This window comes from Tympanuchus pallidicinctus, unplaced genomic scaffold (genome assembly GCF_026119805.1).
Source record: "Tympanuchus pallidicinctus isolate F22 unplaced genomic scaffold, pur_lepc_1.0 scaffold12, whole genome shotgun sequence".
Classification (NCBI taxonomy): Eukaryota; Metazoa; Chordata; class Aves; order Galliformes; family Phasianidae; genus Tympanuchus; species Tympanuchus pallidicinctus.
In genome coordinates this window covers 12,541,164-12,554,471 of record NW_026294637.1, presented here as the reverse complement: position 1 = coordinate 12,554,471, position 13,308 = coordinate 12,541,164, and the positions used below count along the sequence as shown (strand labels likewise).

At 47.8% G+C, this 13,308-nt stretch overlaps 1 protein-coding gene across 1 annotated transcript in view; it reads left to right on the top strand.

The window, feature by feature from the left end:
* Positions 1 to 7,311: 7,311 nt before the first annotated feature.
* Positions 7,312 to 13,308, top strand: part of PRTG (protogenin) — an 82,412-nt gene continuing 76,415 nt past the window's right edge. The window contains exons 1-2 of the mRNA XM_052672270.1: positions 7,312 to 7,442; positions 8,190 to 8,492. Of these exons, the coding sequence (XP_052528230.1) occupies positions 7,373 to 7,442; positions 8,190 to 8,492 (373 nt within the window). The 5' untranslated portion in view covers positions 7,312 to 7,372. The remainder of the gene's footprint in view (positions 7,443 to 8,189; positions 8,493 to 13,308) is intronic.

The window sequence follows — 13,308 nt, the reverse complement described above, 5'->3', positions numbered from 1 at the left end:
GTTGTATGTGTGTAATTTGCCCAATGCAGCAAATTCTGCCATGGGCCTACATTTGGCTACTTTGACCTTCCAGAGGTATCTGAACATAAATGACAGCAGAATGTTATTTAGACTCTAGCAAACATAATCCCAGGGTATATTGGATAACAGCATAGCTGAAACCAGGTTCTACAACCAGCAGCCTTAACTGCTGAGTGTTCTCTTGGTCTCTGTAACTAGGCAGGTACAGCTCTCCGGGCCATATGCTGAATTGAATGAGGGACTTGACTGCAGTCAAAAAATATGTTCAGTTTTCCCCCTCCCATCTGATTTCTCACTTGGCCAGAGCAGCCCTTGTGCCCCCACCAGTGCAGACACGGCACTTTGCCAGTGCAGCATTGCACCAACCCAGGGGCTGATGTTGGTGGCTGTTCTTGTGGGAGAGTCCCTCTGTGTGCCCATGCTCCTGCTCTTCACCACCCACCGGCAGGGCCACACAGAGCCCCGAGCCAATTGGGCCCTGTACCTCAGCCCCTGCCTGCTGCCCTTGGCTCCCCTGCAATGCTGTGCAGAAAGCTCTTCCCAAACAATGGGAAGCCCTATGTCCTCCCAAGTGATTCCAGCAGCCCAGCTGAGGTAAAATGCCCGTGGCTGCAGCTGATGGAGGTGGTAATTTCAGCATCAAAATTACAACACCCTGTGCTGCCCAGCTTTTAGCTCTCCTCAGCCCTGCCCCCTTACTCCCTCCTTGCACCCAGGTGTTGCCTTTAGTGGTCCAACCTGAATTCTTGATGAAGCCATTCTGCTTCAAGTCACAGCTCCATGTGGCCCTTCAAACATCTCGGTCTCCATCCCTGGAGCCCAGTTATGCACAGGGGCACTCACAGGATGAGAGTGCTTGCTCGTGAGGGGGAGGAGGTGCTGGGAACATGCCTTGAAGGCTCCCAATCTGTTTATCTTCACACTCCTGAGAGGCGATCACTCTCCCGTGACAGGGCAGTGCACTGAGGGAGCTGTGCTGGCAGAGGGGAGATAAACCGGCGGGGCACAGGCTGTGCGGGCCAAGTGGCCTCTCCTTGACCAGCAATCCCTTATGTCTGTGGGAGATGGAGTGGGACAGGAGCAGCAGGAAGCCTCCTCCAATCCTTTTTAGTAGTTCCTCGGAATAAATTGTAGATAAGAGGAAAGACAGCTGAGAATGCAAAGACAAAGAAAAGAGCTGCAGCCTTTCACAGCAAAAACGAGTAGGTACCTGGAGTGAGGTACATACAGTGATTGATAGTTGGCCTCTGACTTGCTTTGTTTTTTGTTTATTTTATTTCCAGTAATTGTTTCCTGATTGCAAACATAGAGAGGGAAAAAAGACAAATGATTTGCGTGTTTCCTGTTGTAACAGCGGAGTGAAGGTAACTTATACGGGGATGAAAAGAGACCATATTTCATGCTTGTTGCTAAACAAATAGCTGCAGAACAGTGGGTTGTCATGCTAAGCGAAAAAGGCGCTGACAAAAAGCTGCCTCTGTCTCAAAGGTTTGAGAGATTCCTTTGTAGATTCAAACACAGAAAGTGGTAACCTAGGAGATATTCTCTTTCTGCCCACTTGTTCTCTGAAACTTATGTTGTTGACCCTGTGTATTAACATTTTGATTTATAGAAGATAACGTCATCGTACAGTACCTCGGTATTTTCAGGATTTTGACTTTATATTTGTTGGAGAAATTGTTGAGTGAAGGGACTGTTCTGAGCCAATTAAAAATATATGCATTACTAATGCAGTATATGGGGCAGCTCTCTACCTGCTGGCTGTTCCTGTTCTTCCCTGCAATGTTCATAAACCATTGCTAAAGTTATTGCATGTATTTTAGTGCGCCAACTCTATAGCTGCTGCCCTGTGCTATTGCTGAACCGTCAGCAGCCTGGTGTGATCTTTCCTGATTCTGTGTTCATTTTATGTTATGAGAGGGAGTAAAACCAGGAGGAAACAAGTCCTACCAGGGAAAAAAAGGAACAGTTTTCACATAGATCGGGTGTCTGAAGAAGCTCACTTGCAGGCAGGGTGGCATTGGCCCTGGCACAGGAGCTTGGGAGAGAGAGCATAGGTCTGCTGTACACCTGAATCCCACAGTTAGAGCTCTGCACTATGTGTAAGGGGAAGAGCACACCTGGGTTTGGGTATACTTTCAGGTTCATACCCTGTCTGTGCAGCTGTGGCTGTGTTGTGTGTTAAAAGCATCAAGACAAGGTAATCTCCTCCCTAAACTCATGGCAGAGACCATCTTTGCTCTGGTGTGACTAGAGCAGCCTCCTCAGCACCATGAAGCAACATGGCTAAGGCGTAACCCCTGACTTGGGCCAGCAGATCAGTATTGGAGATGGTGGCTGGAAGAAAAAAAAAAAAGAAAGAAAGAAAAAAACCTAATGTAGCAAATAAATGGATTTCTTCCACTTTGGCGTTTGTTGGTTTAAACCGTATGAGATCTGTGTTAAAATCCCTTTGTCGATGAGGTGTGCTTTTCCTGTACAGGAAGGCTCCCTGGAGAGAAAGTTCATTAGCATCCCAAGGGCTCAGCCCAAGGTGTGTTTGCCCATCTGCTCCGGGAAGGAGTGAATCTCCTTTGAGAAGGCAGCTGAGATGGTAACTGTACGTGGGTTTGGAATGAAGCAAAAAACCACTAAGTGACCAAATGTGCCGAAAGCAAACATTTGTATGGTGAGTCTTAATGGAGCTGGCTTAACATATTGTAAATCTGTGAATACAGTTGTAATAGGATCAGGAGTTTGGCATGAGCAACAAGCAAGTGGCCAAGCTTGCCTCTGGTGACACCAGATCAAAAACATTCAGAGCAAGAACTGTAAAGTAGGAAGGAGTTTCTGTAAGCAGAAGGGAGTAACACTGCACCAGCAGCACTGCAGATGTGGCTGCCATCAGCTGGATTTGAAGGCTTGACCAGCTGTAGGCAGAGCTGAGACAGTGCAAATTGCTGTAATTCTCCTGCAGTTAAAAAGGCTCTGGCAATTACCACTGCTCTCAGGCTGCTCTGAGAGAGATGTCTGCGGTTCCATATATAGTGGCAGCTGTACCAAGGTGGCTGTGCCATCCTCTGTTCTGGGTGCCTGTGGCTATAGCCATGGGGCAAGCCAGGATGTGGCAGTAGGGAAGGGTTAAATATGCAGGCTGGGATCAACGGGGCCAGCAGTTTTGATGGCTTTGGTGTTGGGATGTTAGTTTAAAATGAGATTTGGGCTGCAGCTTGGGTGTTGTGTCCAGGCCAAACAGTGCTGCTTTGATGGCTTTTACCAGGGCACCAGTATGATACAGCCAACACTGTGCTATTCCTTCTTCTCAGGTTTCTGAACTGAAATGAAAGCTGAGCTGAACTGCTCAGTGCAAAACTGACCATGGTAATTGTGAGCTTCTATCTGGTTCAAACTGCAAGCAATGTAAATGGTTTAAAACCACAAAAAAAAACTTGCTCCAACCTGGAAGGAAATAATATTCTCACCCTTAGCCCGGATCTGTGCCTTGCTGTGGCTGCTGAGGTCTTGAAAGCAAGGAGTTCATCAAGGAAAAACCCATTTCCAGGTGAATTTTCAGTTTATTTCCTTTCCCTGAGATTGTTACATGCCATCTCAGAGTTCTGCCTGTTTGCTTTCATCCTAGAGATGCTGGCAGCACTTCAGACAAAGCCTATAAGCATCATGGTCATGAGACTTCACTGACTGTCAGAAAGTCCCTGTCTCTCTTTGTTGGCTCTTAACATGAAAAAAGAATCTGGACTTTGCATCTTCAGCCCATTCAGCAGCTACATGCACAGAACACTGGAACAAAGACTTGAGCTGGATCAGTTCATGTCAGTCTGATTTTTAAAATCCTTATTTTTAGGAAATGTGTAAACTGTGCTCATCAGGGCTGAGGCTGAGGGTGAAGTGCAGCATAAGGTAAGTCAGGTAATCCACAAGCTGCATGCTGCTATTCCAGCTGTTGAGAGCAACCTTTAAAGAGAACTCTTACTACTGAGGTCTGAAGACATTGAGGAGGTCACTGCTGAATTACTACAAGGTATTATTGCTTTGAAAGATGTGTGCATCTAACTTACAGACACAAAAATCGGAGGGAGAGCATATATGGACCTGGAAAGAACCACAAAATTAGGAAGGTTTTTCATAATTTCACACATTTGCCAAAAATAAAAATCGAGACAAGTGAGAAATTCTGCATCGATGAGAGGAGAAAAACTGCTGCCCTGGAGCAAAGTAGGCATGGATTTGTTTGTGTTGGCTGGCATTATCTTGTACCCTGTGGACTGTCATTGCGCCTTTCTCAAGATAACAATTCTGCGAGGCTGTTAGCTGAGGAGGTAATTATGTTTACTGGCTCCATACTTACTAACGTGGTGGATTTGACAAAGTGTGGCTGGCAGTGCCTTTAAACTGTGGCTCAGCCAGTGGCAAAATATGAATTTAGATATGTTATCTCAAGTCTGCACCATCTCTAAGGCAATTAATTACTGGAAAATGTGTTAAGATAAAAACATCTGACAAATGAGGGAGGGAGAGTTTGTGCTGATCTGGTTACAGCACTGCTTTATTCTAGTATGGAATTTATCTGGTTTGCTCAAGAGAAATATGAAAATGGAAATATTGGCGTTGCTTCCAGCTGCCCAGACACAGGCACAACGAGCGCTCTGAAGGGACGCACTATTCTTTGCTGATCCATTTCAAACAAATGCTGCATTTGATCTCATGAGCCAGAACCTCCTGCTGGCACAGCACAGTCCAGGGAGACAGCAAAGCAGAGTCAGCGCAGCAGCAGGACCCGGCAGTGAGCACAGACAGCGCAGCAAATGCGAACCACCCATGAGTGGGGACAGGGCTCTCCCTCCGCTCCCTTCCAGAGAGCATATTTGCCCCGTTGCCTACTGCGGCCAGAGCCTGCCCTGACCGAGGGCCAGTGGCTGGATGAGGTATCCCTGCCCAGCAGAGTGGGATTGTGCCCTGAGCCGGGAGTACTGCACTGCAGTGATTCTTTTGCTTCAGGCTCAATCAATACGATGCTAAGCACCCAAGGCGCTCCATTCCTGTGTATTCGCTTTGAGTCGGTGTCTGCTGGGGGGTCCCACTCAGCCCTGCTGCGAGTGGTGCCCCTGGGCCCGGCCGAAAAGTTTTCCACGGGGCCCTGACCCCCTGCCTGGGGGCACTGCTCTGCTGCTCGGGAAGGACGTGCAGGGGTGATGGCTGGAAGCAATACATCACCTCGGAACAGATCAGAACCGCGTCTCAGATTACATCTGCCCTAATGGGAAATCCATACGGAAAATGAAACCCGCTGATAAATATTTGGTAGTTGCACACTGAAAAGGACTGTGCTTTTGTATCACAGCATAAACGTTGGGTACTCCTGGGCCTTCATCAGACTGCCTCAAAAACATAGACTGTATCTATTTGTTTACTCTTATGCAACCTTAAATGCCTTGGCTGTGGAATTGTTCTTAATATCATTTATTTAAATTGAGTGAGAAGAATTGCAAAAATATTAAGTTCCATTTTCATGTTTTATTAGCTTTCTTTGGAAGTGTTCCATTTGACACCCCAGTAGTTGTGCACAGTTCCTTACTCCCACTGTGCTGTGAGGTGCAGTGCATTTCTGGGCCATCGTGCTGTGCACAGTGCTCATCAACTTCCGATGGACCACCCCAAATCGTGAGGTGAATCCCACGCAGTTCAAAGATACCTACTTTAAGACAGTTGTCAGAAGAGGAAATTGCAGATAAAAATACATTGAATGTTTTTGTTGCTGTGACTACAACTGAAACCCTTTTTTACCTCTTTACCCCAGTGTTATTTGCTCTCCCTGAACCCAGTGCAGTGCTGAGCACAACAGTAGTGCAGCAGCAGAATGAGTCATGGGGTGCCCTGCAGATGCTGGGAGGGCAACTGTGGACCTGCAGACCTCTAACTTCCCCGTCACTGTGTTTGTTTTCCAGCAAATCTTGAATTCAAGTTGAGTAGGAGAAAGTACAAGTAATGGAATGAGCTGCAGACAGGTGTGAGCTCACTAGGCAATGCTGAACTTATTTATAAGCAATTCAGGTTATTTTTGAGCTCTAATAAATGGTTTTTATTTTTTTTTTTCTAGTTCATACTTTTTTGTGACTGGATAAAGTAAAACACTGAGGAAGTTTCAAAAGGACCAAGTGGGTCCTGATGCTGTATCTTCTCTTATTTGGACACCAAAATGATGGATGTGCCATTCTGCTGTGCAAAGTGAGTGTGAAACTGCCTGGACACCTCTTGGGTAGCTGTGATTTGCATGCAAAACCCGTATTTCCTAATTACCTTTCCTGAATACTCATGCCAAGATCAGAGAAGCTGAAACCATCTGCTCAGGTATTTTTGACGAGTGAGAAAGGGGATGGAGGTGAGCTGCGGCTTGCACTGTATTTGTGCAGCCTTGCCGTTCCATGAGGGGCTTTTAGTAGAGTCAGGAGCTTAGGCCGTGGCCCCGTGATGATGCAGCAGCGGGACAGGGTTTGGCTGCCGGCTCCCGGGAGCTTTGCAGCGCTGGCAGGAACACAAAGCAGTACAAACAGCAGTACAAACTGCCCGTCCCTGCCGTCAGCAGCTCTCACAATGAATGCAAACAGGGGGCAAATCTGCTGAGTAAGAAGATGCCTTCCATACGGGGTGACTTTAGAAACGATAACTCTGAACAGACAAAAAAGAGCTTAGAGTCCCCATTTCCAAATCAGCTGCCAGCGTGGGGTAAGATCACGGGTGAAGCCGAGAGCTTAAACGCTACCAGCAGCGTTTGGTTTGATGACAGCCGTCGGGTGCCTGCAATCAGCCTGGGCTGGGGCTCCCGGGCCGCGTGCCCGCTCTGCCGAACCGGGCGGCACCGCACCTGCACCGGGCATCGCAGGAGTCGCCGCCCGCCGGGCACTGAGCCGCACGCGCACCCGGCCCACTTGCAAATGACGCCGGCCCGGCTTCGGATGGCTCCGGGCGGGGTGGATCGCCCCAAGGCGCGGCTCGTGCAGAGCGCCGGCCGCGGGGCTCGGTGGGTTGGGGGTCGCTGGAAGAGGCCCAGATGGCGCCAGCTCTCCCCCCCACCCCCTCCCCGTTCCTTCTATGGCCGCTCGTGAGCGGGCCGGCTGCTGCCCCCCGCCCGGCCGAGCCTTCCCCGCCCCGGGGGCATTGTCCGCCGTAGCCCGCCCCGTCCAGCCCGGCCCTCCCCCCGGCCGCCCGGCCCTGCCCCTCGCCCCTCTCCTCCCCGAAGGCCAATGGAGACGGGATGCGGAGAGTAGGGCCGGGACGGGCGCGCCGGGGCCGCTCCGTCCGCCCCCAGTCTCCTCCCCTCGGCCGCTGACCGCTCTCTCGCGGCGGCCGGCGGGGCATGCCAGCCGCGTCCCGCTGCATGGCGCTGCTCCGGGCGCTGCTCGGGGCGCTGCTCCTCCCGATGCCAGGTGAGTCCGCACGCGCCCGCCGCCGCCCCATTGTCCGCTCCGCTCCGCGCGGCCGCACGTGGTTTTATTTATCCGACATCGGCGCCCGCGCGGCACCGGGAGCGGGAGAGAGACGGAGCGCGAGGGAGAGCGCGAGCGCGGCCCCGCTTTGTTCGCGCCGCGCCACGACGGGGCGGGCGGTGCGGGGCGGCGGGCGGCGCCCCGCCAGCAGGAGGCGCTCGTGGGCCGCGGGGCGCGCGGCTGTGGGCTGCCACGCGCTCGCGGCCCCGGGGGTGCGCGAAGGGCTGCGGGCGAGAGGCCCTCGGGGGCCGGCGATCAGCCCGAGAGGGTTCCGCCAAAGAGTTCTTGTAAAATTAACCTTTTACGACTCGCCCCGCTCCAGCTCATTTGACAGGCTTGTAAAATTAGCGAGCTCGCTGCCCGGAGCCGTACCGGCAAAACGAAGCCGACACCTGTGCGGCAGCCCCTGCGATAGGGCGCGGCGGGGCTGTGAGGCGAATCCCGCGTGGTGAGCGCCGAGCGCGGCTGTGGGCGCGTTGAGCTGTCGGGGCGTTGCGGAGCCCGACGGCTTCACGCGACCCAAAGCCCGTAGCGCCGATTTCCCCGAGGATTCTGGGGTGCGGCTGCGGGGGCCCGAACTCCTTGCAGTCGTTAATAGCGAGTTGAGTTGCACCTCGTGCTGTGCCTGCTGCTCCCAGCTCGCAGTGCGCTCCATCCCTACAGCCGACGTCTTTCTCTCTCCCTCAGGAGTGTGGTGCTTTAGCGAACTGTTCTTTGTGAGAGAGCCTCAAGATGTGACTGCCTCCAGGAAGGATGCGGTGGTGTTAGACTGCCAGGCCCGTGGGGAAGCTCCTATAACTATTACGTGGTTGAAAAACGGAGGCAAAGTGTCTGAAAATGAAAGGATCTACACCTTATCCAATGGCTCTTTATACATCAGTGAGGTGGAAGGAAGGAAAGGAGAGCAGTCTGATGAAGGATTTTACCAGTGCTTGGCTCTGAACAAGTATGGAGCCATTCTCAGTCAAAAAAGTCACCTTACGCTAGCAAGTAAGTGCCAGCTCTTGTTTGTTAACCTGCTCCCGAGTCTGTGGCTAAAGCTCCTCAACAGTGCAAAGCGACTTACTGCTTTGATGTTTGTGTGCTTGAAGAGACGAATCCTGCAGGTTTGTTTCTTTTTAAATGTGTAAATATTATGAACAAAACTTGTCATGGCCCTGTCCCAGTCCCTGGTGTGGTTAGGGAGACACAGCCACACGGGGGGTCTCACGGGTTTGGTGCCTTGTGTGTGTGCAAGCTGCAGTGCAGAGCTTCGCTGGCATGCGGGCAACCTGCTACAAAAGTTCTGGGTCTTGTTTGTCAGGTGCCATTGTGAAGCTTTTTCCGCAGTTATCTACAAATCTAATCTTTTTTGTTTTCCTGATCTGATAATTTGATGTTGTGCTGAGCAATCTTGGGGATATCCTGGGGCCAGAGCAGAATGATAATAGAGTTGCCTGTCTTTGAGATGGGAGGGAGCAGAATGGTTTTCAAAACCTCGGTGAAGACTGAATTACCAGGTCCTTACTGTTCCAATAGATAAGATAAAAGGGAATGGCCTCAAGTTGCACTTGAGGAGGTTCAGGTTGGACATAAACTTTTCCGAAAGTGTGGTCAGGTATTGGCACAGGCTGCCCTGGGAGATGGTGGAGTCACTGTCCCTGATGGTGTTCAGGAGCCATGGAGATGTGGTACCTGTATGGGTTAGCAGACATTATTGGTAGGCAGACAGTTGGACTAGATGATCTTGGAGGTCTTTTCCAACTTCAGTGGTTCTGTGATATGCTGTGTACGTTCAGCCAAGCAGACACAGGTACTGTCCCACCTGGAGATACTGCAGGGTCCTCTGGGATCAATGCTAAGGACCTGTTATGCTGTGCCATTAGGGAAGCAAGAGTCATGACTGTAGGGCACTCCAGGCCCTTATGCTGGATGAATGGTGAGAGGAATAGTCGCATGTTAGTGCTATTACAGCCCTAACAGTCTGACCCTGAGTGTGTATTGGCCTCCGTTTCCCTACCATCTTTTAATGTATTGAACAAGAGATGTGTGCTGCAGAATGAATGCTATGCCTTTCCCATGACAGTGCAGAGCTTTGCCAGTAGGCTGGAATCATTTCAGAGAAAGTGTAACACAGAGAGTACACAGTTTATATAGTCTTCTCATGTTCCCTCACTAATAGAACTTAACTGATGAACTTAATTTAATAGGAAAAGGCTTCCTTTGACCTCTTCAACCCTGTTCTTAGTGGCAAGTTGCACTAAACCATGGCACTGATACCTTTGTGGAAACTAGGCGTTACTTGAAAATTACAAGTTTATCAAATTCAATCTGAAATTAGTTAATATAGTTGGTACATGATAGTCACGTTAACTCATGTTAACATTCAGGCTTTTCTTAACATCTGTATTTTTTACTTCTGAACGAATTACAAAAACTTAACAGTAAGGTATCAGAGGAAGGTGTGAAATACCTTCTTCAGTGAGCCAGAGCGTTGGGCAGTGGAAAATCAGCCTGAAAAGCAGGTGGCTCCAAGTAAGTTATGAATTTGCCATGCTGCAAGAGGCTGTGAACTGTAGATTTTTAAAAACTGGCTATTTATTACTTTGTATCATTGTATCTTATTAATAGGATTAATAGACTCCGTGCTTTTGATTAAATGGCGAAAAATTAAGTATTGATGTCGTTGGTGTTTACATTCACATCATTAGCTTTAAGGGAGTCAGCACCATTAATAAAAAGGCTGAAGAAAGCTGTTCTTAAGAGGCTAAGAATCTCATATTGTAAGTATAAAACAAAGCAGTAAATGATGGATTATGTCTCTGAGACTGAGGAAAAATTAGCATCGTTTTAAGTCTGAGAAGTTGTAGGTTACGCACTGTGTTCTTGATCTCAGAACTTCTGGAGCAGTATGGAGCATTGCATGCATTTGTGTATCACGGTAATACTCTTGTAGCATCTTTTTCCCTTTCCTCTGAGGCTGTGTCAAAAGGTTTCCTTTTTTTTTTTTTTTTGAATGCTTATGGCTGGTGGAGAAAAGCTGAAGAGATGGTGGATCCCTAATGATCCAGTAGGTGTTACTGACTTTAAGTGGTTAACTAGTGATCAAAAGTGAAATCATCCTATGCGCAGCAGTTTGTTCCTTTTGGTCATATTCCAGTCTGCTCCATTGCAGAATGTCATATCTTTACTGTCAACTACCAATAAAGCAGTGATTGGTGTAATTACCATTGATATCACTGAAGTCCAGAAAGCACGTGCAAAGTTAGTTTTATGTCTCATTTTTACAGTGGTTCTGCTGGCTGCGTGTCTTGGCTGTACTTTGTAGAGGTCTCAAGTGAATGAATTTTGAAGTCTTGTGGGGGATTTTTTAGACTTGTAAATGTGTTCCGAGGCAGTTCTGAGTTGCTTCGAAAGCAAATTGCCTCGTGGTCAGGGTATGGAAGAAACCGTACATACTAAACAGGTGGAGAATAGGCATTAAATGGGCATTCTTTCTTCGGAGGAAAAAAGCAAATGCTGTCTTTAGTCTGTGGTAGCAGCAGGGTGCGAGGATGTTCTTTTACTCTGCTTGGTCAGAGCTTTTCCCAGTAAGCTTATCTTTTGCTTCAGAATTGTAATGTTTAGTGTTGCATTTGGAAACCAATAACTTTAATCTGTCCAAGAGTTTAAGATTTGAACACACAAGGAGATCAGATCTTGGTTTCTAAAGTTAGGAACTGGAAGCTGAAGGTTGCACTCTTGGCAAGAATTCCATTATTCATGTGCAAATTAAGAATTCACAGGGTTAAAAGGTTAGAAACTGGCCAGGATGAGGTTTACCCTTGTGATAAAGAGCAGATGACCCTCATTCATTGGCCAGTGCTTTCATGTAGCTCCTCTGCAAAGTTAGTGATTGCCATGAATTGTTCTTGAGGAATGCAGAAATTCAAATGTGAGCAGGCCTTTCCTTAAGTGTCACTATGGAGCCTTATCTCCTGAGCACATCAGAGTAGGTCTGCAGGGACAGGGTTCCTCCCCAGAGGCCCCAAGGCTTTGCTTTCCTGTTGTTCATCCATGCACAAAAGAATTTGACTAATTTAGGGCTTTTTTTTTTCTTTCTTTCTTTTTTTTTTTTTTTTTCGGTAAGATCCCCCTACTCTTTTGAGGGAAGCTGTGGAGCTGAGGTATCGCTTAGGTAAAAATAAATATTCGTTTCAGTACATGCTGGTAGTTGTTTCCAAAGCTGGTTGATTGACTCAGGGGGGAGAGAGGGAGGTTCCTGTGTAGCTCTTGGTGAGGCTCCATGTGGGGGTGAAGCGCTAACAGTGAAGAGTAGATGACTCGCTCAAAATTCATCTTATTGCAGCCACAGCGACTGGGAGAGCTAGAATATAAAAGGAATGTGGATAAAGCCCAAGCACTTTCAGTTCAACTTTGAATCAGCTGAAAATGAAGTGAGATTTCTGTATTTCTGCACTGTGAATTATGAATAAAAGTTTAACCTCAGTTGATGAAGACTGTCTGAAGTACAGACATCTAGTAAGATAACACTAAGAAAAATGGAGGAGGAGGAATCATGTTTTGAAGTTAGTAACACAGGCTATGAGTAGAGGCTGGACAGGATGCTTGTTTATTTCCTTTTCACAACAAGTGAGAATTGGAGTCTTGGATGGACAGAATATATACAGCTGCGAGGAGCATTCCTAGGTTATTTTACAGTTTGTGAAGTATTTGGCCTGGTGCACAGAGCAGACTACTTTGTGGAGAGTTTGTGCTTTTGCTTACCTGCTGAGGCAGCGATGTGACTTCTGGTCCCATTGCAATGTCAATAATTGGCAATGTTTATATTTTTATATCCTACATCTCTTGCTCTGCTTTTAAATATTTGATTACTTAAGAGTGCCTCCCACTGAGCCTTATCCTCTGCTGAGGCAATCATGCTTTCTTAGCAGTAAACCATGCTTGTTCCAGCTGCTTGTTCTCACTTCTGCATTGTGCCCTTCCTTGTGTGGGCGCAGCTACACGTGTGGCTAACAGCACAGGAACTGGTGAGGGTTAAAATAATAGAATTGAAATAAAAGATGGTTTTAAAAACCCAGATGAGTTCCCTGATGTGGTTTGTGATGGAGCCACTTGCATGGTTGTATTGGTGTAACTGAGAGGAGTGATGTAGAGGTGGAAAGGCTTGATGCAGAGAAGGTCTACTGAAAATTAGATAGCCACAGAAATAAGTGTTCATCAAACTGTGGCCTTTGTAGAGTGTTCACATAGGCAGAAATGATAACAACCTTTCTGCAGTTAATGTTTTAAAGTTAGTTTAGTTTTTTACCTGAGGTAAGGGGGTTAGTAGCTGTGGTCTAACACAGTATGAACTTTATTTTGTGTCATTTGATGTATCCTCCAAATTTCTGTGCAGCTCGCAGGTATGTTTAATGATGTTAATTAGTAATGGGCAGAGAAAGAAAGTTCTGCAGTGCGGGTGGGGGCAGAAGGGCACCAGTGTTTTCTCACAGAGGTGGAGTGAAGTGGCAAATGGCTGGAGTAGGGAATGGCCTTGCATTGAAAGAGATAGCAAGTCTTAATGCTGTAGGACTGGCATGGTTACAGGCAGTTTGAGGAAGCTTTTGGTTTTGGTTTTTACAAATGCTGCATATAGCTGTTGTTTTGATTAATTGATTTGAGTGTCCTGGGAAGAGAACCTTGATTCCTAAGCTGAGGGTGAATGTGGCTGTTCCTGAGTGTGTTTAATTCCAGTATTTAAGGCAGGAGGAAGATGTTTAATGTCTCAGTTGAAGTGTTGATTGTTGACAGTAAGGAAGAATAGTAAGATTTTTGTTCTTTAATT